Below are 22,039 nucleotides of genomic sequence, written 5' to 3'. Positions count from 1 at the left end.
GTATATTTCCTTCTGGTTTATTGACTGTTAATGTTCTGAAAACAAAACAATAAAAATGAAATTTTACAATAAAAATAAACACACACACCAGTCTATTTTCTTGCATGAAAAGGTAGATTATGGCCTCAATTTTCACTCAGTGCATGTGAGAAAATTTAATTAATCCACATTTTTTCACTCAGAGAATAGTTAAGCTCTGGAACACACTGCCAGAGATGTGGCAAAATCGGTTAATGTAGCTGGTTTAAAAAAAAGGTTTGGAGAAGTTCCTGGAGAAAAAGTCCACAGTCTGCTTTAGAGACAGAAATGAGGGAAGCCACTGCTTCCCCTGGATCATTAACATGGGATGTTGCTACTATTTGGGCTTTTACCAGGTACACAGTTACCTGGATTAGTCACCATGAAGACAGGATACTGGGCTAGATGGACCATTGTTCTGACCCAGTAAAAGTATTCTTATGTTCTTATCAGATTATATATTTTTGCTAAATAAGAGGGACAAGATAAGAAAATATGGCTCCAAACATTTTTAATAAATTTGCTATTAACTTTTTAGAACACTAGTTTATGAGGATAAACTCCATTGGAAAGGGAGAATGAAGAACGCAGGTAACCACGAAGCTGGGTCACTTTCTTGATGAGAGGCAGGAGTTGAGAGTCCACAGCCTTCTGGTCTGCCTTGCGCTGTGCAGTTACCTCATATTTCTGTAGAAAAGAAAAATGGAATTAGTCCATTATTTAACAAAATGTACCCACATCCTTTGATTAGTAGTTACGAAAAATACTGCGCTTCAAAAGCCAAAGAAGAGCTCACCTATTTAAAAGTAAAACTGTCACCTTCCCCTGATAAAAAAATTCCATAACCCATTATGCTAAATGTAACTTATAAAATCGGATTGAACAGCTATATTTGCAATTTGTCTAAAAACCAGATAGACTTAACATATGAACTGAGATCTGGTTTGTACCATTTACAGAAGTCTGCAATCATTTACTGGTGTAATCTCTTATGCCACCCAAGATTCTTATCCGGAATTTGGGAAATAATTATTATGTTTTATACAGAGTAGTATAACATTGGGGGTGGAGGGGTTGCTTGCTTTAGGTGGATTAATTTATATATACATGCTATATTTTTGTTTTGCTTTGGAATGGATGATTGGGACATATTCTGTACTGAAGCTGTTGTCCTCTGTTAGTTGTAAAATTTGCAGAATAATGTCACTCAAATCTTTCAACTCCTCCCCTTCACCAGTGGAGAATAGCTCCCTCTTCAGTTAGTACCAAAGCAATTGAACTCCACTGTAACAGAAAGAGGGGCACAGGGAACTTCCCCAGACACAAACTACATTTCTGTTTGGCTCTGAAACGGTTTGGCTGTTCAACTGTAGAAGCAATATGCTTTTGCGCTCTTGGTCAAGGCCATGAGATCCATTTCTGGTCTTCCTCAGCGCCACACCAGAAGAAGTTAAGGACAGGAAAGGTGGATGAACCAAGGAGCAGAGGGTTTTTCTGCTCTTTAATTACTACTGTTGAGCTTCATTCTTCCATCCTGTCCTCTGCAACTTTGCCCAGTTGTTGAGAGAACAGAAGGGAAGGACTGAGATTTCAGATGCCATCCAACAGAGTAAGGCATGGATTCAGAAGAACAGATCATTCTGGTAGTGCCAGTATTGCAGCACAGTAAGGAATTTCCCAAAGAAAATAACTAGTTGAAAAGCACTGTCCTAGAGGTCTGTCCAAAGCATTTCATTTGTGCACATCATTTTATTTGCTTAATATTTCCCCTAGTGTTAAGTCTTCATTTTACTGTTTCATGACATTTTAAAGTTTAACTTTTTTTTTTATTGATGACCGGATATCAATACAACAACAATAAAACAGTACGAACATGTCACCAAACAGTATATGCGATCTTCCTCCCCCTCCCCCCTGCTAAGACAAGCAAAATAATGATCTAAAGAAAACTAAGATTATTATACTTACTTCCTTCTCTGTATCAAAGATTTCTCCCTCTTGGTGTTTGGGTTTGCGTAGCTTCTTCTTCTTAAAATAGGAATCTGTCAGATGCTTTGGGATTTTTATACTAGACACGTCAAGTTTGGTAGATGTTGCAATGACAAATTTCTGATGTGCTCTGCGTAAGGGGACACGATTGAGAGCCAGAGGCCCTGATAACAAAATAAAAAGTGAATTTATTTGAAGTAGAATTCTCACTTTAAGAAAAATAAATAAAGGTAGGAAAACCAGCCCCATAATCTGATTCATATCATTTAACAAGTGGTCCGATCTCCAGCCCCCAAACACTGAAGTCTTATCACATAGACAATAATGTGATTGCTAATTCCCTGTATTTGGGGAAGAAGAAAAGGGATAATTATCCTAAGTGCACAACCTCCAAGTTGATATTTCTGTCCCACACCTCTCAATTTACATCTCCTATTTGATGATTCTGTGCAAATCCTCTACAGTGTTCTCCCCAGTGCTTTTCAGCCGGGCGCTCCGCCCAGCAAATTTACATTACCGCCCGGCTGTCATCTGCCGAAATCTGTTGCCATCACTGCTTAACGCGAGCCTGAAGAGCCGCCGAAACACTCCCGCCAGACTTTAAACAAAACAAAACCCAGCAAGCGACTCGAACCCGGCTTCCCTCCGAAACCGGAAGTTACGTCGGGGGGGGGGGGGGGGTAGGTAAGAGAAGCCGGCACGGACCATTAGAGCCCTGGAGCATGCGGGAGATAGGCCAGCCACGGAGGGAAGCTTACTTGCTCTTGCTTACTTCGGGCCTTTCTCGCTGCCGGGTCCTGCCTACTTTCTGTTTCCACGAAGGCAGGACCCCTCAAAGAGAAAGGCCCGAAGTAAGCAAGAGCAGCAAGTTGTAAGCTTCCCTCTGTCGCTGACGTTTGGGAGATAGGTCAGCGACGAAGGGAAACTTGCAACTTGCCTTTGTCTGTAGCGAATCTGCCGGGAGTGAGACCGGGGGGGGGAATGAATGGGAGGAGAAATGCTGCTGTACCCAATTAGAGGGGGAGGGGGAAGAGAAATGCTGGTGCTTCTGCTGTACCCAATTGGGGGGAGGGGGGTTAAGAGAAATGCTGCTACTGTACCCAATAGGGGGAGGGGGAAGAGTCATGCTGCTGCACCCAATTAGGGGGGAGGGTGAAGAGAAATGTTGCTTCTGTTGTACCAAATTGGGGGGAGGAAAGAGAAATGCTGATGATACTGCTGTACCCAATGGAGGGAGGGGAAGAGAAATGCTGATGATACTGCTGTACCCAATGGAGGGAGGGGAAGAGAAATGCTGCTGCACCCAATTGGGGAGAGAGAGGGAAGGAAGATCAGGAAAAGGAGGAAAGAGATGCAAAGACCATGGGAGGGAGGGAAAGGAGATACCATACCATGGAGTGGAAGAGAGAGATGTCAGGGCATATTGGGGGGGGAAGCAGGGCCGGATTAAAGGATAGGCCCAGTAGGCATAGGCCTAGGGCCTGAAATGGTCAGAGGGGGCCCGCCAGTGCTGTGCTTTGGGGCCTCACCCTTGCTGGATTCGCTGGCAGCAGCAGCAGCCTCATCATCATCCCGGGCGCCCCCCCAAAACCCGATCCGACCCTCCTATCTCTCCTTCCTTCCCTCATCGATGACGTGCCAGAGGGAATCACGGCAGGAGAAAGCCCTGAAGCAGCCTGTTTAGAGTAGAGCAGGGCTGTTGAGTCTCATGATAGTAGGGAGGGAGAGACAGGAGGGTCGTGGGGGGGGGGAAGAGTAGCAGTTTGCCCCGGGTGCTCGGCCTGGCGTCATGAACTTCTTCGGCTAGCAACAGCATTTACAATTCATTGCTGTTGCCAGCTTCAGGCCTTCTTCTCTGCCGGATCCTGCCTACTTCTGTTTCTATGAAGGCAGGACCCGACAGAGAAGAAGGCCCGAAGTTGGCAACAGCAGCGAATTGTGAATGCTGCTGCCTGAAGAAGTTCATGACACCAGGCCTTGGGTGACAGAAGGAGGAAAGGGAGCAGAGGGGGAAGAGACTTGCTGCACCCAACTGGAGGGAGAAAGAAGATGAGGGAAGGAATGAAACGAAATGCCAGGGATTGGAGGGAAGGAGGAAAGTATGCCAGACCAAGGGAAAAGGAAGGGGGAAAGGAAGGAGAAGATGTCAGAGCATGGAGGGGGAGGGAGAGATGGAAGAAGAGGAAAGACGTGAGATGCCAGAAAATCAGGGAAGGGAAGATACCAGACTGTGGGGTGTGAATGAAAGAAAGGAGAAGAGAGAGTTGCCAGAGCATAGGGGACAGGGTGTTGACAGAGAGAGAAAAATGGAGAGGTGGCAGAGCTGAAATCAATCATGTACAAAGGAGAAGAGAAGGGGCACAGGATAGACAGTTTATTGAAGGAGCATAAAAAGAGGGAAGATGCCATATGGAACGGGGAGAGGGTGGACAGTGGATGGAAGGGGCTGATGCTGCATGGAAGACAGAGCGGACAGATGCTGGCTAGAAAGAAGAGTGAAGACAAGATGATTAAAGCAGAAATGACAAAAGGTAGAAAAAAATTTTTTTGTTGCTTTACGTAGAATCAAGTAGTATTGTATCTATTGATTAAAATTTATAAATAGGAAATATAAATAAGGCAGTTTTTTGGGGACTAAACCCATTTCCTCAGGTCAGGTCAGGACAGGATACCATAACAGCAGGGGTGCCCAAATGGTCGAGCGCGATCGACCAGTAGATCGCAAAGGCAATGTGAGTCGATCGCGTTTCCTTGGCAATCTTTTTCTTCCTGCCTCCCTAAGCCAGGCCAGGCGCGTACAAGCGCCGGACTCACAAGACTTCACCTCCGATGTCAATTCTGATGTCAGAGAGGAAGTTCTGGGCCAGCCAATCGCTGCCTGGCTGGCCTGGAACTTCCTCTCCAACGTAAGAATTGACATCAGAGTCCGGCGCTTGTACATTCCTGGTCTGGCTCGTGGAAGCAGGGAAAAATCGGCATTAGGGGGTAGGGAAAGAATCGGGGAAGTGGAGAAATTGGCGCGATGGCTTGGGGGGCAGGGGGAGAGAGAAAGAAAGAGAGACAGAAAGAAAAGGGGAGGGGCAGAAAGAAAAAAATATTGGATTTATAGTCAGAAGAAGGAAGTGCAAACAGAGACTCATGAAATCACCAGACAAAAAGGAAAACTGATTTTATTTTCAGTTTAGTGATCAAAATGTGTCTGTTTTAAGAATTTATATCTGCTGTCTATATTTTGCACTATGGCCCCCTTTTACTAAACCGTAATAGCGGTTTTTAGCGCAGGGAGCCTATGAGCATCGAGAGCAGCGCAGGGCATTCAGTGCATCTCCCTACTCTAAAAACCAGTATTGCGATTTAGTAAAAAGGGAGGGGGTATATTTGTCTATTTTTGTATAGTTGTTCCTGAGGTGACATTGCATAGAATCGTCTGCCTTGACCTCTTTGAAAACCCGCGGAATATAAATGATAATTAACATTTTCTCTGCGTACAGTGTGCTTTGTGTTTTTTAAAATTTTTTATTGTTGGTAGATCATTTTGACTTGGTCATTTTAAAAGTAGCTCGCAAGCCCAAAAAGTGTGGGCACCCCTGCTGTAGAGCCATTTCATGTATGATTGGATGAGCTATATTTATCTTTTTCTTTAGTTGTTTAAATTCATACAGAAATAAATGGCTAGATTGAACCTAATGACTTTATTAATGCCTTTCCCTTTTTTAAACCTCTATACCATTTGAAAGAGGGCAAATACTTCTTAAATTTAGTAAAAATATTCTGGCACAAGTGTCAAACCTTAAAAAAGGAAGTCATATTGAGCATTGGAAAATAATAATAATTAACTAATAAAAATAGTATACATTTAGGGCTCCTTTTACTAAGTTACGATAGTGGTTTTAGTGTGCGCTTAGTGCGCAGAGGAATTGCCATGTGTGCTAGATGCTAACGCCAACATTGAGTTGGCGCTAGTTTTCCCACGTAGCACAGGGGTTTGAGCTAGCACACCTTAGTAAAAGAGGGGGTTAATTTTCCCCACCACCAAATTTCCTCATCCCGCCCCACCCGGCTACTTTTTCATGCCACCCGGTTGGAAAAAATTTCTGGGGAGAACACTGCTCTAGTGTTCTATAACAGTGCAAAGTAAAGGATTCAGCAATATCTGCATAAAGCTTTATACTACTAAATATGTACTAAAAAGCTAATTTTCACAGAACATAGTAGATGACAGAAGAAAAAAAATAAAAAAGCCAAGTGGCTCATCCATTCCACAATTATTCCTATCTATGCTGCAAATAGAGACTTAATATAATTTAACATATTATACATTTCAGTCATTAACATTTAGGGCTCCTTTTACGAAGCCGCGTTAGCAGCTTTATCGCACGCAACTTTTTAGTGTGTGCTAACCCCCGCACTAGCCGAAAAATTACCGCCTGCTCCAGAGGAGGCGGTAGCGGCTAGCGCGGCTGGCAAATTAGCGTGCACTATTATGCACGTTAAACTGCTAACGCGGCTTTGTAAAAGGAGCCCTTAAACCATTTAAAAGTTAAATTGGCAGTTAGGCTCCCAATGCCTTCTTCAGTCATGCTCACTGCATGAACTGGCTACAATAATCTATCCTGACCCATGAGAACTGAGCAGCCAACAAAAACAACCACATGCAGATTCACTCCCTCATCTCGGCACTTATTATTACATTACATTATATTAGGGATTTCTATTCCACCATTACCTTGCAGTTCAAGGTGGATTACAAAAGAATTATCAAAGATCTTATTCTAATGATCAGACATCTTAAACACTTCAGTATTGGATAAGATAAGGGGGGTGGGAATATGAATGATAATAATAGATAACTGTTAATTATTAAGATATGGGTGGGAGGGGTGGGATTCTTTTCTATATATATATTTGGAGGTATACAAATAAGATTGTCAAGTGATTAGTTAATATATTTTTGGATGGTTATTGTACACTTGTAGTTTTTGAAAATGAATAAAGATTTTTAATAAAGATCTTACCAAAAAAAGATTTGGTCATTTTCAAAGAGAGTAAGAAATGAGTATGGTTAGTTGTTTTGGGTAGGTGGCTTTAGTGAAAGGCGGTATTTGAAACCTGCGGTATTATTTCTTTTTCAGGGATTTCTTGAAGAGTATGGTCTTTATTTATTTTCTAAAAGTTTTATAGTCTAGGGATGTTGTCAGTAGATTGGTGATTTGGTTGTCTAGTTTGGCTGCTTGAGTGGCTAGGAGGCCATCATATAGTTTTTTTCTGTTTGATCTCCTTAATTGGGGGGGTATGAGAATGGGGTGTGAGTTTTCCTATGTCTGGCTGAGGTGTTGTGGATGAGGCGGTTGTTCAGGTAGCTTGGACTGTCTCTGTATAAAGTCTTAAATAGTAGACAGTAGAATTTGAATTGTATTCTTGCTGGGATTGGAAGCCAGTGCGATTTGAGATATGCTTCTGAAATGTGGTCATGTTTCTTCAATGAGTAGATGAGTCTTAATGCTGTGTTTTGGATTGTTTGTAGTTGTTTTGTTATTGTTGCAGGGAAGGTAGAGGATATTACAGTAGTCTAATAGGTCTAGTATTAGGGGCTGTACAGTCAAACATACTAACCATTTAGTATTTCATACCCCCAACTACAAGGATACACCAGAGATTTATTATTTATTTATTTAATATTTTTTATTTTTTTTTACTGCCTCTGATTCACAAGTAGATGATAGCTGACATTTCTGTCCAAGTAACTATGTAACCCTTGCACTGCCTTCTTTTCAGATGTTACCAGTTTCACTGCATACAAGATGACTAACACCACTGAAAATAAAAGATAATTAAACAAAGATGCTGATCCAAAAACGATTCACACCTTTGAAGTAAAAACAAATCTACACCATATGTGGACAAAGACAGCTCACATCTGAATATTAGGAGGTTGTTGGTTTTTTTTTATCTAGCCAGTGGGAGACTTTAGTACCAGTAATTGGAAAAGATAGTGTTTTGCTTCCTCCAGCACAACACACCTCACTGAGGGGGTCTTTTACTAAGGTGCACTAGCCAATATAACGCTAACACAACCATTATATTCTGTGGGCACGTTAGCATTCAGCGCACGCTAAATGCTAACACCACCATTATATTGTGGGCACGTTAGCATTCAGCGCGCGCTAAATGCTAACACCACCATTATATTGTGGGCACGTTAGCATTCAGCGCGCGCTAAATGCTACCACCACCATTATATTCTGTGGGCACGTTAGCATTCAGCGCGCGCTAAATGCTAACACCACCATTATAGTCTGTGGGCACGTTAGCATTCAGCGCGCGCTAAATGCTAACACCACCATTATAGTCTGTGGGCACGTTAGCATTCAGCGCGCGCTAAATGCTAACACCACCATTATAGTCTGTGGGCACGTTAGCATTCAGCGTGCGCTAAATGCTAACACCACCATTATAGTCTGTGGGCACGTTAGCATTCAGCGCGCGCTAAATGCTAACACCACCATTATAGTCTGTGGGCACGTTAGCATTCAGCGCGCGCTAAATGCTAACACCACCATTATAGTCTGTGGGCACGTTAGCATTCAGCGCGCGCTAAATGCTAACACCACCATTATAGTCTATGGGCACGTTAGCATTCAGCGCGCGCTAAATGCTAACACCACCATTATATTCTATGGACACGTTAGCATTTAGTGCGCGCTAAATGCTAACACAACCATAATATTCTGTGGACACGTTAGCATTCAGCGCGCGCTAAATGCTAACACCACCATTATAGTCTATGGGCACGTTAGCATTCAGCACGCGCTAAATGCTAACACCACCATTATATTCTGTGGGCACGTTAGCATTCAGCACGTGCTAAATGCTAACACCACCATTATAGTCTATGGGCACGTTAGCATTCAGCGCGCGCTAAATGCTAACACAACCATTATATTCTATGGACACGTTAGCATTTAGCGCGCGCTAAATGCTAACACAACCATTATATTCTATGGACACGTTAGCATTTAGTGCACGCTAAATGCTAACACAACCATAATATTCTGTGGACACGTTAGCATTCAGCACGCGCTAAATGCTAACACCACCATTATAGTCTATGGGCACGTTAGCATTCAGCACGCGCTAAATCGGCTAGCGTACCTTAGTAAAAGATCCAGTGAGTCTTTGAAAGCCAAATGTATGCACATGAACATGACTCCATATGTACTGGAAGCATAAGGCACAACTCAACATAAAACTCCATAATCCGGTGTTTGTTTAGTGGTAAAAGGCATTTATAATACTGATAATGTATGTGCACTACCTAGATGTGCTTTTATCAAATAAAATTTTCCAAGCCTCTCAAGTTTTTCTCAACTGCTGCTTAAAATTCTAAATTGTATATACACAATGAAAGTTCGAGAGGAAACCCCAGAAAACAAAACACTTCATAAAGTTGCTCTTCCCAATATAGTCCTTGGGAGACCACCTGGCCAGTTGGATTTCCAGGATATCCACAATGAATATGCATGTGACAAATGGATATCCTGAAAACTTACCTAAGCTAGGACCCTCTAACTCTGTGCTCCATTTCTTGCTGTGTGCCAAGTGGAAACTGGGTAACCTATTTTTATCAACAGAGAAAGTGCCTCAGGGCACAGGTAGACAGACTGCCATAACAGAAAGGGACAAAAAAGATTCACATTCAAAGAGCTGTACAAACTTCTTACCTGTTACGAGAAGCAAGCCAGTTGGAAGCTGTTTCAAGAAGACCACATGCTGTTAAAGGGGGAAGAAAACCAAAGCTCTTTTTATTACCAATTTATTACAAAAAGATAACCATGTGTTTTTGTAGCTTGCAGCTAAGGAAAACAGTATCTTTGATTCATTGTTTCATGACAAAACATATGCAGATCAAGGACAAAAACAGGTTAAAAATCTCATAGTCTTATGTAGAACTGAGCCCAAATACAAAGGAGTACGGAAAAGGTCTCAGCCCAACCAACTTCTGAGTGTTATTTTGCCACTGTAGCTGAAGAATGTATTATTTTATTTTGCAAAGTGCCAATTTACAGAATTGTAATGCTATGTTTTGACATTGTTTTATATCACTGATTGAACATTGTCAATCAAAAGTGTAGAATTTTCAAGTGTAGAACTCCAAGCCACCATGAAGTTCCTCTTCCTGCAGAAGAAAAGTCCAAAGGAAATCCATGAATGTATGATGCAAACATTGAGTGACAAATACCCATCATGCTCCACAATGAAGAAGTGATGTGCAAACTTTCAGCATTAAAATTTTGAGACCGAAGATGCAGCAAAGTCTGGGAGGCCTCAAATGATGTCAATTTCTGACTATGTCAATGACCTGATTTGGGCAGATTGATGAATATCGGCTAAAACAATTTCTGAGACACTATAGATATCCAGGGAACATGTTGGGTATATAATCCATGAGCCGCTGGATATGCAGAAACAGTCAACCAAGTGGGTGCCCAAATGTTTGAATCCAACTTTTTCAAATAACTAGTTATTGTTGATGAAACAGTTACACCACTATGATTCCGAGACAAAACAACAGTCCATGCAATTACAGCACTCAGGTTCTCCAAGGCCAAGGAGATTCAGGATCCAAAAGTCAACAGGAAAGGTCATGGCCACAGTGTTTTGTGATTAGGAAGGTGTTGTAATGACTATCTTCCAAGCGGCCAATCAGTTAATGCAGAATACTACTGTAACCTGCTTTGCTGATTAAAGGATTGGAAGGAAAAATAAAAAGCATTGGAAGGGAAAAAATAAAAAAGAGAAGGAAAGTTCTCTTTTTGCAAAACAATGCACCTGCTCACAAGACTAGCAAAATGATGGATGTTTTGATGCACCAGATCTTGCTCCATCTATTTTCTGTTTCCAAACCTTAAAGAGTTTGAAAGGGTGATTATTTCTGAGTGATTCGGAGGCGATTGCAGAAGCGGAGCAGTATTTCAGTGATCAGACATCAGAAAATTTTATGGAACAGTTGCAGAAACTTCAGACACGATATACCAAATGTGTTGAACTTAGGGGTGAATATATGGAATAACTTGTAAGTTTCATGGCTCTACATCATTCCCGTCTTGGTCTGCTGTCATTCATACATACAACTTCTTTGATGCCAAAATGCAATACAAGCAGTCCCTGTTTTACAAACATCCGACTTACGACATGCTCATTTTTATGAATGGTGATCCTATTCTACCTTTGGTGTCCCAACACGCTCCTATCCCTCCCTCCCTCCTTTCTGTGCCTCAAGTATGTATCTTCCTCCGGAGGGTGTTTATCTTCTGGCCGGCTCCCTCGTCCTTCCTGCTGCAGTCATTTCTCTGCACAAAGCTGTGGGTAGCGGCTCCTACGTGCATCCCGTGGCTGAGCTGGAAGCCTTCCCTCTGATGTCAGAGGAGAATGGAGAGAGGGAGCAAGAGGGGCGCACTGGGACTCAGGAGGGATGGAGCACAAACTTCGTACAAATGATGGATGGAAGAAGGGAGGGGGCTTGATCTTGGGACACAGAATGGAGGGAAGGAGGGATAGGAGCATGAGCCATAGGATGGAAGACTAGAGGGAGGGAGGGAGGGAAAGACGTGAGGGAGGGAGGGAACAGAAAGGGAGAATTGGGTGTCAAGAGAGGGAAAGAGATGGTGCACATGGGGAGATGAAGAAAGAGAATTATTGGACATTGTGATGGGAGAGGAATGAGGTAGAGATGAGAGGGAATAATGTTGGATGTGGTGGAGGAGAGGGAACAGTGGGATGGATGAAAAGGGATGCAAGAGGGGCCTCTAGGAGGTGGAGAAGGTGGAAAGAATACTAGGATCCGAGTTACATACAAATCCAACTTAAGAAGAGTTTTAAAAAACGGACCGCGTTCTTAACCTGAGGACTGGCTGTATTCATAAAGGATATTTCCAAGCTTGGCAACAAGTTCATAGTGATGGCCCTTACCTTTCCCCTGTGACGACCAGTGAGGAGGATCAGAACTGTTCCAGGGGTGATAGAACCACGCAGTCTCCGCTTATGTTGGCTAAAGGGCTTTTTGCCATGACTCAGCAGTTTACGAGGAACATCTTCTGTTGGATAGTAGCGTGGCTGAAAAATAGCAAAATTATTCATCCCTGCAGCTTAATGGCAAAAAAAGTATATTTCATCATTTTACAGATATCCAGAATAACAAAAAGTCACATGTACTAACCAATTTTTGCCAAAATAAATTTTATTCTTCAAGCTGTTAGCCTAGGATATTATTTTTTGAGTTTTATTAGGTACCTATACCACAAAATTATCAGTTTCAGCTTTAATACTTTAAAACATTTTAATACTTTAAAACATTCCCCTCTCTCCCCCCCCCCCACCCCCCCCCCCCGAGTGAACAGAATTCTCAGGCTCAAAGCAGTGGAGGTTCCCCTGAAAATCTACATAGCTAGAACACCCACCCTGTCAATGTACTGTCACTTCTGGCTTTATTCCACCTAAAAGACACAGATACAAGGCACTTTCTCCTAAAAAAAAAGTACTGTATACATTGTATCTAATCTTGTGTTACAGAAGCACTGTTAACAAATGAACCTTAACTGTCTCTTCATGAAGAGATTCACCGAAAGTGGTTTACAATACATTGAATAGTAATCGGGTACTCTCAAGCATTTCCTCTTTTGGTCCAGCGGGCTCACAGTCTAACTGTGGTATCTGGGGCAATGGAAGGTTAAGTGACTTGCCCAGAGTCATGCAGAGCAAGCTGGGGTTGAACCCAATCAGCAGCTCTAACAACTAGGCTAACTCCTCCCCTTGAATGTGACCTCAATAAAACTCCCCAGAAAAGGGATAGGCCTAGTTCTCTTACCATTTTACGAAGTTTAACCACACGATTGCCTCCATTTTTATCACCACCAACTGGTTTTGTTATAGTGGCAGGTACTTTCTCTTTCTTCTTTTCAATCTAGAAGCCATCAAAAGAAAGGGACATGCAGCTTTCAAAGTGCTAAATGCAGGATAAGGTAGTAAGCTGAGAAATCTTTGGAGCTGCTTTACCTTGGTTTTGGGAGCCTTGTACTTGCGCTTGTACAGAGCTTTTCTAGCATACATTGCAGAACGGGAGTATTTCCCTATTCCTTTAGCCAACACAGGATTACGGCTGGCATGATGCTTTTTAACCTTCCTGGCCTTCTGCTCACCAGCCTTCTTCTCACCAGCCTTCTTCTCACTAGGCTTCTGCTCACCAGCCTTCTGCTCACCAGCCTTCTGCTCACCAGCCTTCTGCTCACCAGCCTTCTTCTCACCAGCCTTCTTCTCACCAGGCTTCTGCTCACCAGGCTTCTGCTCACCAGGCTTCTGCTCACCAGCCATCTGCATAAATAAATGATACAACGTCAAGTCAGTCCTAAAACAAACCAACCTTTCTATTCTGAGATGTACAATTGTTAGCATTCATTATTATACTGGTCAACAAAAAAAGTTTTTCTTTGCTACTGAGAACTTAAGAAGTGTTCTTAGTTAATTTAATGACGCTGATTTCGGATCTGTAATTTAAAAATTCAGCTAGCATGTCAGGTTTCTGAGATACACGTTACTGATTTTTTAGAGAATTTGCCACATCGGCACAATATTGCGAGTATGAACTGTGTCCCACCAAACTTGTGTTAAGGAGTTTACTCTGAAAACAAACATGAAGACAATAAGGAGATATGTTACAGCATATATTTACGCCTCTTAACTCACACAAAAGTAATGTTTGAGGACACTTGCTTTTACACTTGTACTGTACATTTGTCTCTCTTTGCAAGAACCAACAATAATCTCCCATCATAGTGGGATTGAACTTTCCCTGATATCATGCTTTCCATTAGAGAATGATACAGATATAAACCGAGGTAAATTTGTTTTATTATTATTTCTCTACATTAGTTTGCTTTTCTTTGGTTCCCTCGTTCTATGGTCTTGTTTCTCATGACACCTTCTCAGTGCCCTGTTCCTTTTTGAGTATATAAGGTTCTGAATAGGACTACTAAGTTCATGTAGCTACGTGTTTCAGTCGAACTATCTTGTTCTTTTATTTATTTGGTTCTATGACGTTATTCATGCATATATACAGATTTTGGTTTGTTTGTTGACACCACATTCCTGATATTTTAATTTGTATTTTTTATTATGTTGAATTTTAAAGTCTTCTTTTATATATGCTTTTAACATATTTATGCAATATTTATATTCATTTTGTTATAATTACATTTGGTTTTTTTATGTTTTTAATCAACAGTATAAATAGGATTTATTATACTTTTAGTGTCCCCTAAAGGCGGCATACTTTCATGCTGAATACATGTATTTTAAAGAATAAACATTGTTTGCTTGGAAGGACATCTCTCTTGGCTTTTCTTTTGGTCCATTACTAAAGTAACCTCAAAACATAAAAGTTTAAAACAGCCAACAGAAGCGTCAAAGGAGCTCAGGAACAACCCCTGTATGCAATTTGAACTTATATACAGCATTCTCCAAAGCCCAAAGGGCTGACTGGCATCCAAGAATCCAACTTGGAGAAGCATAAACAGAATGAGACAGTAGGCAGGCGTAGGAAGGCAGGGCGGGAGTCTAGAATGGGACACCTATCTACTGGAAAATATATTATCAAGGTAAGGACATAATCTCTTTTTTCCAGTTCAATAGGTGTGTCATTCAAGACATATGGGATGTACAAAATCTGTTGCAAACTCTTAGGGCGGGCCACCTGCGCCAACTCTCAAGACCGAGGACCTAAAGGCAGAGTCCTGTCTTAATGCTACATCCACTCTATAAATTTGGCAAATGTGTACAGAATTGACCAAGTAACCGCTCTACATCTCCTCAGGGGAAATTGCCCTAACCTCAGCCCATGGGGCCATACTCCTGGTCAAATGCACCTTAACAGAAACAGGAGACTGTTTACCGCAAAGAATGTAGGCAGACAAAATGGCTTTACAGGAAATTGTGGCCTTGGAAGCGGGAGCGCCCTGCTTAGAGGAATATCTGTTAAGAGAGGCGAAACTCATTTGTGATCTCTAGATAACGCAGAAGAACTCTGAGCACATCCAACTAATTCAAAATGTGATCCTGCTTCCTAGAACCAATAGGCTGAGAAACAGGCAAATGCGCATTCTGATTAACATGGAATGCCAACACCACCTCCAGCAGAAACGAAGGAACCTTGTGGACAGAGATCCCAGTCTCAGAGATCCTCACAAAAGGCTCTCTGCAAAACAGAGCCTGGAACTCCAAGACACATCTCACCGAGGTAATGGTGACCAGAAAAATTGTCTTTAACATTAGGTCCAAGAGGGAAACGTCCTTCAGAGGTTCAAATAGAGGTTTAGGTGAAGACAGACAGAACCAAGTTAAGGACCCATGAAGGGAATGACAAGTTTGATTGGTGGTCTAAGGCGAAGAGCACCTCTCAGAAATCTGGCCACGTCAGGGTGAGACGCAAGTAAAAGATAACGATCCTGGGCTCTGAAACAAGACAGCCCAGCGACTTGGAGCCAGGTTAAGGCCCTTATCAAGGCCTGCTTGAAGAAAGGCTAACACCATTGAAACCGGAGCAGAATAAGGCTCCACACGTTCCTAGTCACACCAATGTTAGAAAGTATTCCATTCCTTAGTGTAGGCAGACACAGTAAACGATGTTTTAGATTTAAGAAGAGTAGAAATTACTACATCTGAATAACCTTTGCACTCTAATGCTTTGTGCTCAATAGCCATGCCAAAAGAGCAAAGCGATTGGGATCTTCCATGCAGACTGGAGCCCAAGAGAGGAGGTCTGGAAAAGCCCACAACCAAAGGCTGCAACCCATGTGAAGGCGCTTCAGATCTGCATACCACGGTCTGTGAGGCCAATCTGGAGCCACCAGAATGACCTTCCCTGATGAGTCGCAATTTGGAGAAGGACCCAACCTATCAGAGGCCAAGGAAGAAAAACATACTGCAGAACTCCCTGTGGCCACAGCCATACTAGAGCATCTAGCCCCTAACTTCTGGACTCGGATCTTCAACTGAAGAATCGGGCTGCTTTCGAATACTGCTGCCATTAGGTCAAAGTGAGGCCAACTCCAATGCCACACAATGGCTTGGTACACTGCTGAGGAGAGTACCCACTTGCCCGGATCCAAAGTTTGTCTGCTGAGGAAGTCTGCTGGAACAGTCGACTCTCGCCACATGCGCTGCCAAGATCACTTGAGGAGGCCACTCCGCCCAGTGAAAGAGCAGGCAGGCTTCCTCAGCCAGAGACACACTCTAAATTTCTCCCTGGCGACTGACATATGCCACCGCTGTCACATTGTTGGAGAAGACTTTGACCCCTTGGCCCTAGAGTCCTCTGCAACTTTCAGTTCCAACCGTTTAATTGACCATTTCTTTTGGGAGGGTGTCCAATGCCCTTGAATGGGATGGTTCAATGGGCCCCCCAGCCCAGGAGACTAATCTGTTGTCACAACCACCCAAGAAGCATGCCCCTTAAAAGAGACAGCAGAAGGAGCCACCAATCCATGCTAGCCCAGGCCTCCAGATTCCAGGGAAGAGTTGTCCAACACATCCAGCTGAGGAGCCCAGCACGAGAGCCATGCATGCTGGAGTGGACACATGTGCACCCTCGCTCAAGGCAGCACATCTTATCATAGCTGCCATGGACCCCAATACTTGAAGACAGTCCTATACTGATGGAGCTGGCTTATCCAGGAAACAAGAAATCTGAAAGTACCCAGAAATTCCAGGGACTGCGTCAGCGGCAAATTGCTTTTCACGTAATTCACAATCCAACCCAGCTCCTCCAGGACCTGGATCACCTGATCTACCATACTGACCCACAGAGAACAAGAGGGTTCTGAGCAGCCAGTCATCCAAATAGGGGTGTACCTGCAGTCCCATCTTGTGCATGTGGGCTGTCACGACCACCATCACCTTGGAGAAGGTATGAGGAGCTGTTGCCAGGCCAAAATGCAAAGCTGAAAACTGGTAATGATTTTCCAGAACATGCTTCTGCCAAGAAGACCCCTGCTTGACCACCAGGTACCTTGGTAGGCCGGGGGATTACCCAAATATGGCAGAGAGGAAGGGGTGAGGGTACTGTAGTGTTGAGCTGCTGTGAGAGGGTCATACTCCTGCCCCCAAGATTTCCCCCCCCCCCCACTGGATCCAGTATCCAGGTAGGCTCGGGGAGGGGAAATTGTGGGTTGAGACAAAAAAGGGTCAGAACCTGGAGAGGGGAGAGCCTTGGTTATGGGTTGGGAGGAAGAGATGAGAGGTACAGAGACCTGCAAGGGGTTGGAGGGGAGAAATAGGGAAGAGAAGCTAGACCTTGGAAAGAGAAGAGAGAGAAAGACCTGGAATATCTCAAACCCCTTTCTCTACCCGTTGCAGCTCTTTGTAAATCTTGGGAAAATTGTTGGACATGGTGATGGCGAGGAGGAAGGGAGAAATATTGGATGCTGTGGTGGAGAGAGAAGTGTGCAACAGATGGAAAGGGATGCAAGGAGGAATGTTGGACCTGGTGGAGGGAATGAAGGAAGAAACATGGAATGACGCTGGAGAGGTGTGATAAGGAGAAATGTTGGGCATGGGATTGGTGAGGAGGGGCAAAAATACTGACCAAGGGCCAGGGGATGAAAGACGGAGAAATTTTGAATGTGGCTGTAGAGGGGGTGAAAGAGATGCACCCTGGATCCCTCCCTCTCTCCTTTCTCACTCCCTTTCCAGCAAGGGAGGAAATGAGAGGGAGATGTGTTGCACATAGGGATGGAGGAAAGAGGAAGAACTGCTGTGCAGAAGTGGAGAGGGGGAAAAGACAGAGAATGATCCAAGATAGAAGGGAGAAAGGATGCTGTACAATGGGAGGGAGGGAAGAGAGAAATGCTGGACCATTGTAGGAGGAACTGATAGAGTGCAACCACTTTTAGAATTTGCAGAAGAGAGGAAAGCAGAAAAAAAGAGAAACTGGAACCAACTTGATGGAAAAATAAATCTCCAGACAACAAATTTAAAAAAAGGAATTTATTGAATGAAATATGCTAGCTTTGGGAAATGCATATAGGAAATGTCTTTGTATTGTGTTTAACAGAAAAGGGCATGCATTTCTGGTTTTGTTTCTCCAGTGTTGAAGTACTTGCTGACCCTTGCTGTGGCTGGTGGTGATCCCCAAGCATCCTCAGCAGAGGACCTTCTTCATAGGTGGCCAGAATTTCCCTCCATCAAGTGTAACAGTTGCGGGCAGTATCCCTGAGCCACTGGGGTGTCAGAATCTGTGACTCAGGGATGCTGCTGCCTGCCAACTTCGGCAAAAGGAACCTGACAACCTTCAGATAAGTCCTCATCTGACATAACTTGAGGGTCCTCATCGGCTGGAGTACACTTCTCCCTCTGTATCCATAGAGGTTAGGGGCAGAGCTGGCTCGCAAATATTAAAAAACCACAAATAATATTTGGGCCGGTTCAACCCCTATCCCGCACTTCCCCCCAGCTATTTTAAGCCCTGTAACCCCCCTTAAGCTTTACCTGTGGTCAAGCGGGTTTTTGGGGCTCAAGGCAGCCATTTCCTATGAGTGATCTGCTTGGGGCAGGAGCGTGGGAAGTTCGCTCCTGCCCTAAAAAACCACTAGACCATCAGGTAAAGCTTAAGGGGGGCTTACAGGGCTTAAAATAGCCCAAAAAATTAAATTTTTTTTGTTTGTTTTAAAATTGCAAATAACTGAATCCGCAGATGCTGAAAACGTGGATTCGGAGGGGGAAGTGTATTTATATTTGAGACTCTAGCAAAGACCCATTTACAATTAATATTTCCAAATTAATAAAGTGTCTTTCCTTATTTGTAAATGGGTCTCTAACAGAGCCTATATTTCAGTAGCATAATTAAATGAAATAACCATTTCTGACATTTATGGGGATGGGCAAAGACAGGTTTGATTTCTGTTTCTGCGCAACTCTCTAGGAGGGACCCAGAAAAAAATCCAGAGTAGATTCCTTCTGCAGATGGTTCGTGGCCATAGGGAGATAACCCACATGTCTAGAATGACACATCTATTGCACTGAAAATAGGATTTTAGAGGTGGGAGACCCTTAGGACAACCCCAGAAACCCTTGAAAATAAGAAATCCAATGCAGAGCAGATGAAAAGACAAATTCTCAACTCATTTGCATAAGACAGGAGAGGGCAATGCCCAGGGAGACAAGAAGACAGAGATGAGAAAAATGATTGACATCTTCTGCAATCCAACTTGTAAGCTATGATATATAAACCACCATTAATGAATCTTCATTACTTTAGCTTCTAACCATCCTAAGTAATTTTATTCCACTACTTTCCCAGCTGCAGACTAAGAAGCTGTGTATAGACCCCTCACACTACTATGTCAATTAACACACGTGCTAACATGATTCTTTAATAGTAAGATTGCTTTATAGAAATCCATCCTTAGCTCAGAATCTACCCTAATAAACTCTCCTTTTGCAGTCAACAGACGGAGGAGAAAGAGAAGGCGGCAGAACCTCACCAGATGAGTTTCCAGGCTCTATCCCGGTAGAGAAGTATGGGAACGGGAGCCTTCCCCTCCACCAGGCCCGGCGCGATAGGGAAAACAAAAGGCCGCACACAAGTTACCACTCTTAGCCAAGAGAAAAGTCAGCATGCACCTCACCCGACCAGCGGGCCTAAACGACCAGCTCCAGGCCTTAAGGAGAAAGCTCTGAAGTCAGCAGAGCTCCTCTTCCCTTCGCACCGCGGTGGAGATTCTGAACTGAATTGAGGGGGGGAGGGTGGAATAAAAATGCGCCGTTAGCAACCCACCCTTCAGCCAAGAAAAAAGCGCACCAAGCCCTCTCCCTCCTCACGGGGAGAGCCAAAGGCAGAGCTCTCGTCCCATCAATCTACCAGCCATACCCACAACCAATCCGCCCGGGGCGGTCTCAGCGGGCGTAAAACGGACACTGGCTGGGGCGCCCAGGGTCGTGAAGGCAGCGATGGCGACGATACAGAATGGATTGTTGAGCAGTCAACCTTCCCCTCCACGGGATCGCTTACCTTCTAGGCGCTCCTCAGATACTGGGAACAGAGAAAAGAAAGATGGCGGAAGCAGACAGGTCACATGGCCTCTGACGTCGTATGGCGGCCGGTAAGCTTTTGAACGGAAGACGTGGAATTTCGCTCTTATCTTCGTCGCTGGCAAGGCTGGCAGCTGCAAACTTTTCTCTTCCCTGAGTGCTTAAGGATTGGGCTTGGACATTTGGTGCAGCCCTTCCTCACACAGTACAAGATGACTTTTGTGTCATTAGCTTCTATGCTCTTTCTGTAGCTGAAGGAGTAAGAACAAGAATTGCCATACTGGGACAGCAGAATCCTGTTTCCTCAAAAGTGTTCAACCCAGATCCCAAGTAGTAATATTTTAAGCTGTTTATCCTAGGAATAAGCAGTGGATTTCCTCACGTCATCTCAATAACTGCCTATGGATTCCTCTTTTACTACTACTGTTAATTACTATTAATTATTTTTATAGTGCCACCAGACGCACGCAGCGCTGTACAGAGTCACAAAGAGTAAGAAAACAGTCCCTACTCGAAAGAGCTTACAATCTAAACCGGCAAGACAGACAAACAGGATGTCATGGATACAGTTAAGGGGAACGGTTAATCAGCTGGCTGGGTTGGCGGTCCAAGGAGTAGGGTTAAGAATTGAAAGCTATATCAAATGGTGGGTTTTCAGTCTGCTTTTAAATAAGGGAAGGGGCTTAATGGACAAACTCGGATAATTTATTCCAGGCATAGGGGGCAACTAGATGAAAGGAACGAAATCTGGAATTGGCAGTGGAGGAGAAGAGTAACTTTAAGAGTGACATCTGAGGAACACAGTTCTCTGGGAGGTGTATAAGGATAGAAAAGTGAGGACAGACATTGAGGGGCAGCAGAATGAACACAGTTGTTGGTCAGCAATGGGATCTTGAACTGTATGCGATGGCAGATAGGAAGCCAGTGAAGTGACTTAAAGAGAGGGGTGAATGAGCATAGCGAGGCTGGTAGAATATGAGTCGCATTGCAGAGTTTTGCACAGATTGCAAGGGGGAGAGGCGACACTGAGGGATACCAATTAGGAGTAGATTGCAGTAATCTAAGCATGAGGTTACAAGACCTTGGGCAGCAGTGTGCTCAAAGAGGAAGGGGCGAATTTGGGTGATATTGAAGAGATAGAAATGACAAAGTCTTAGCAGCTTGTTGGTTATAGGTAGAAAATGAGAGGTCAGAATCGAAGACCACTCCAAGGTTGCGAGCAGAGGAGACTAGAACAATGACAGTATTATTTACAGAGATGGAGAAAGGAGGAGCAGGAGCAGAGAGGAGCAGCTCAGTCTTGGACATATTTAGTTTCAGATGAAGGCAGGACATTCAGGCAGCAATGTCAGCCAAACAAGCAGACTTTTTATTGGACTTTAGGTAAAATTTAATGTGTAGAGAGGTCGATCTGGGAATCATCAGCATAAAGATTATACTGGAAGCCATGGGAGGAGATCAGGGCACTGAGGGAAGAGATGTAGAGAGAGAAGAGAAGAAGTCCTAAAACAGAACCCTGCGGTACACCAACTGCTAGTGGGTTAGCAGCAGAAAAGGACCCAACACATACACTAAAGGTGCGTAAGGATAGGTAGGAGGCAAACCAGGAGAGGACAAAATCACAGAATCCAAACGAGGACAGCATATCAAGGAGTAAGCTGTGATTTACAGTATCAAAGGCAGCAGACAGGTTAAGAAGGATAAGGATAGAGTAAAGGCCCTTAGATCTGGCCATGAACAAGTCACTGCAGACCTTAGTGGGGGCAGTCTCTGGAGTGTTGGGGGCACAAAACAGATTGTAGAGGATCAAGAATCTGTCGAGTTGAAAGGAAGTCCAGGCAACGACAGAGAATAGCATGCTCGAGTACCTTGGATAGGAACGGAAGGGAAACAGGGCAATAGTTGGACGGACAGGAGGGGTACAGCGAGGGTTTTTTGAAAAGCGGCTTAATCA

The 22,039-nt window shown here is 43.7% G+C and overlaps 1 protein-coding gene across 3 annotated transcripts; it reads right to left on the bottom strand.

Annotated features, from left to right (window-relative positions):
- Positions 1-512: 512 nt before the first annotated feature.
- On the bottom strand, positions 513-20,110 carry RPL6 (ribosomal protein L6). 3 transcript variants are annotated; one of them, XM_033922584.1, is made up of 8 exons: positions 20,066-20,083; positions 13,252-13,374; positions 13,060-13,191; positions 12,872-12,967; positions 11,977-12,120; positions 9,729-9,777; positions 1,987-2,171; positions 513-705 (listed from the first exon to the last, which is right to left on the bottom strand). In XM_033922584.1, the coding sequence occupies exons 2-8, from the start codon at positions 13,372-13,374 to the stop codon at positions 553-555; spliced, it is 882 nt and encodes a 293-aa protein (XP_033778475.1). In that variant the 5' UTR covers positions 20,066-20,083; the 3' UTR covers positions 513-552. The 3 variants fall into 3 exon arrangements, with proteins under 3 accessions (XP_033778475.1, XP_033778473.1, XP_033778474.1); XM_033922582.1 differs by having other exon boundaries at positions 13,060-13,374; positions 20,066-20,110; XM_033922583.1 differs by lacking the exon at positions 20,066-20,083 and adding an exon at positions 19,925-20,059 and having other exon boundaries at positions 13,060-13,374.
- Positions 20,111-22,039: the final 1,929 nt, after the last annotated feature.

Source organism: Geotrypetes seraphini, chromosome 15 (assembly GCF_902459505.1).
Source record: "Geotrypetes seraphini chromosome 15, aGeoSer1.1, whole genome shotgun sequence".
NCBI lineage: Eukaryota > Metazoa > Chordata > Amphibia > Gymnophiona > Dermophiidae > Geotrypetes > Geotrypetes seraphini.
The sequence above is the reverse complement of the archived record's forward strand: the minus strand, read 5'-3'. Positions and strand labels throughout refer to the sequence as shown.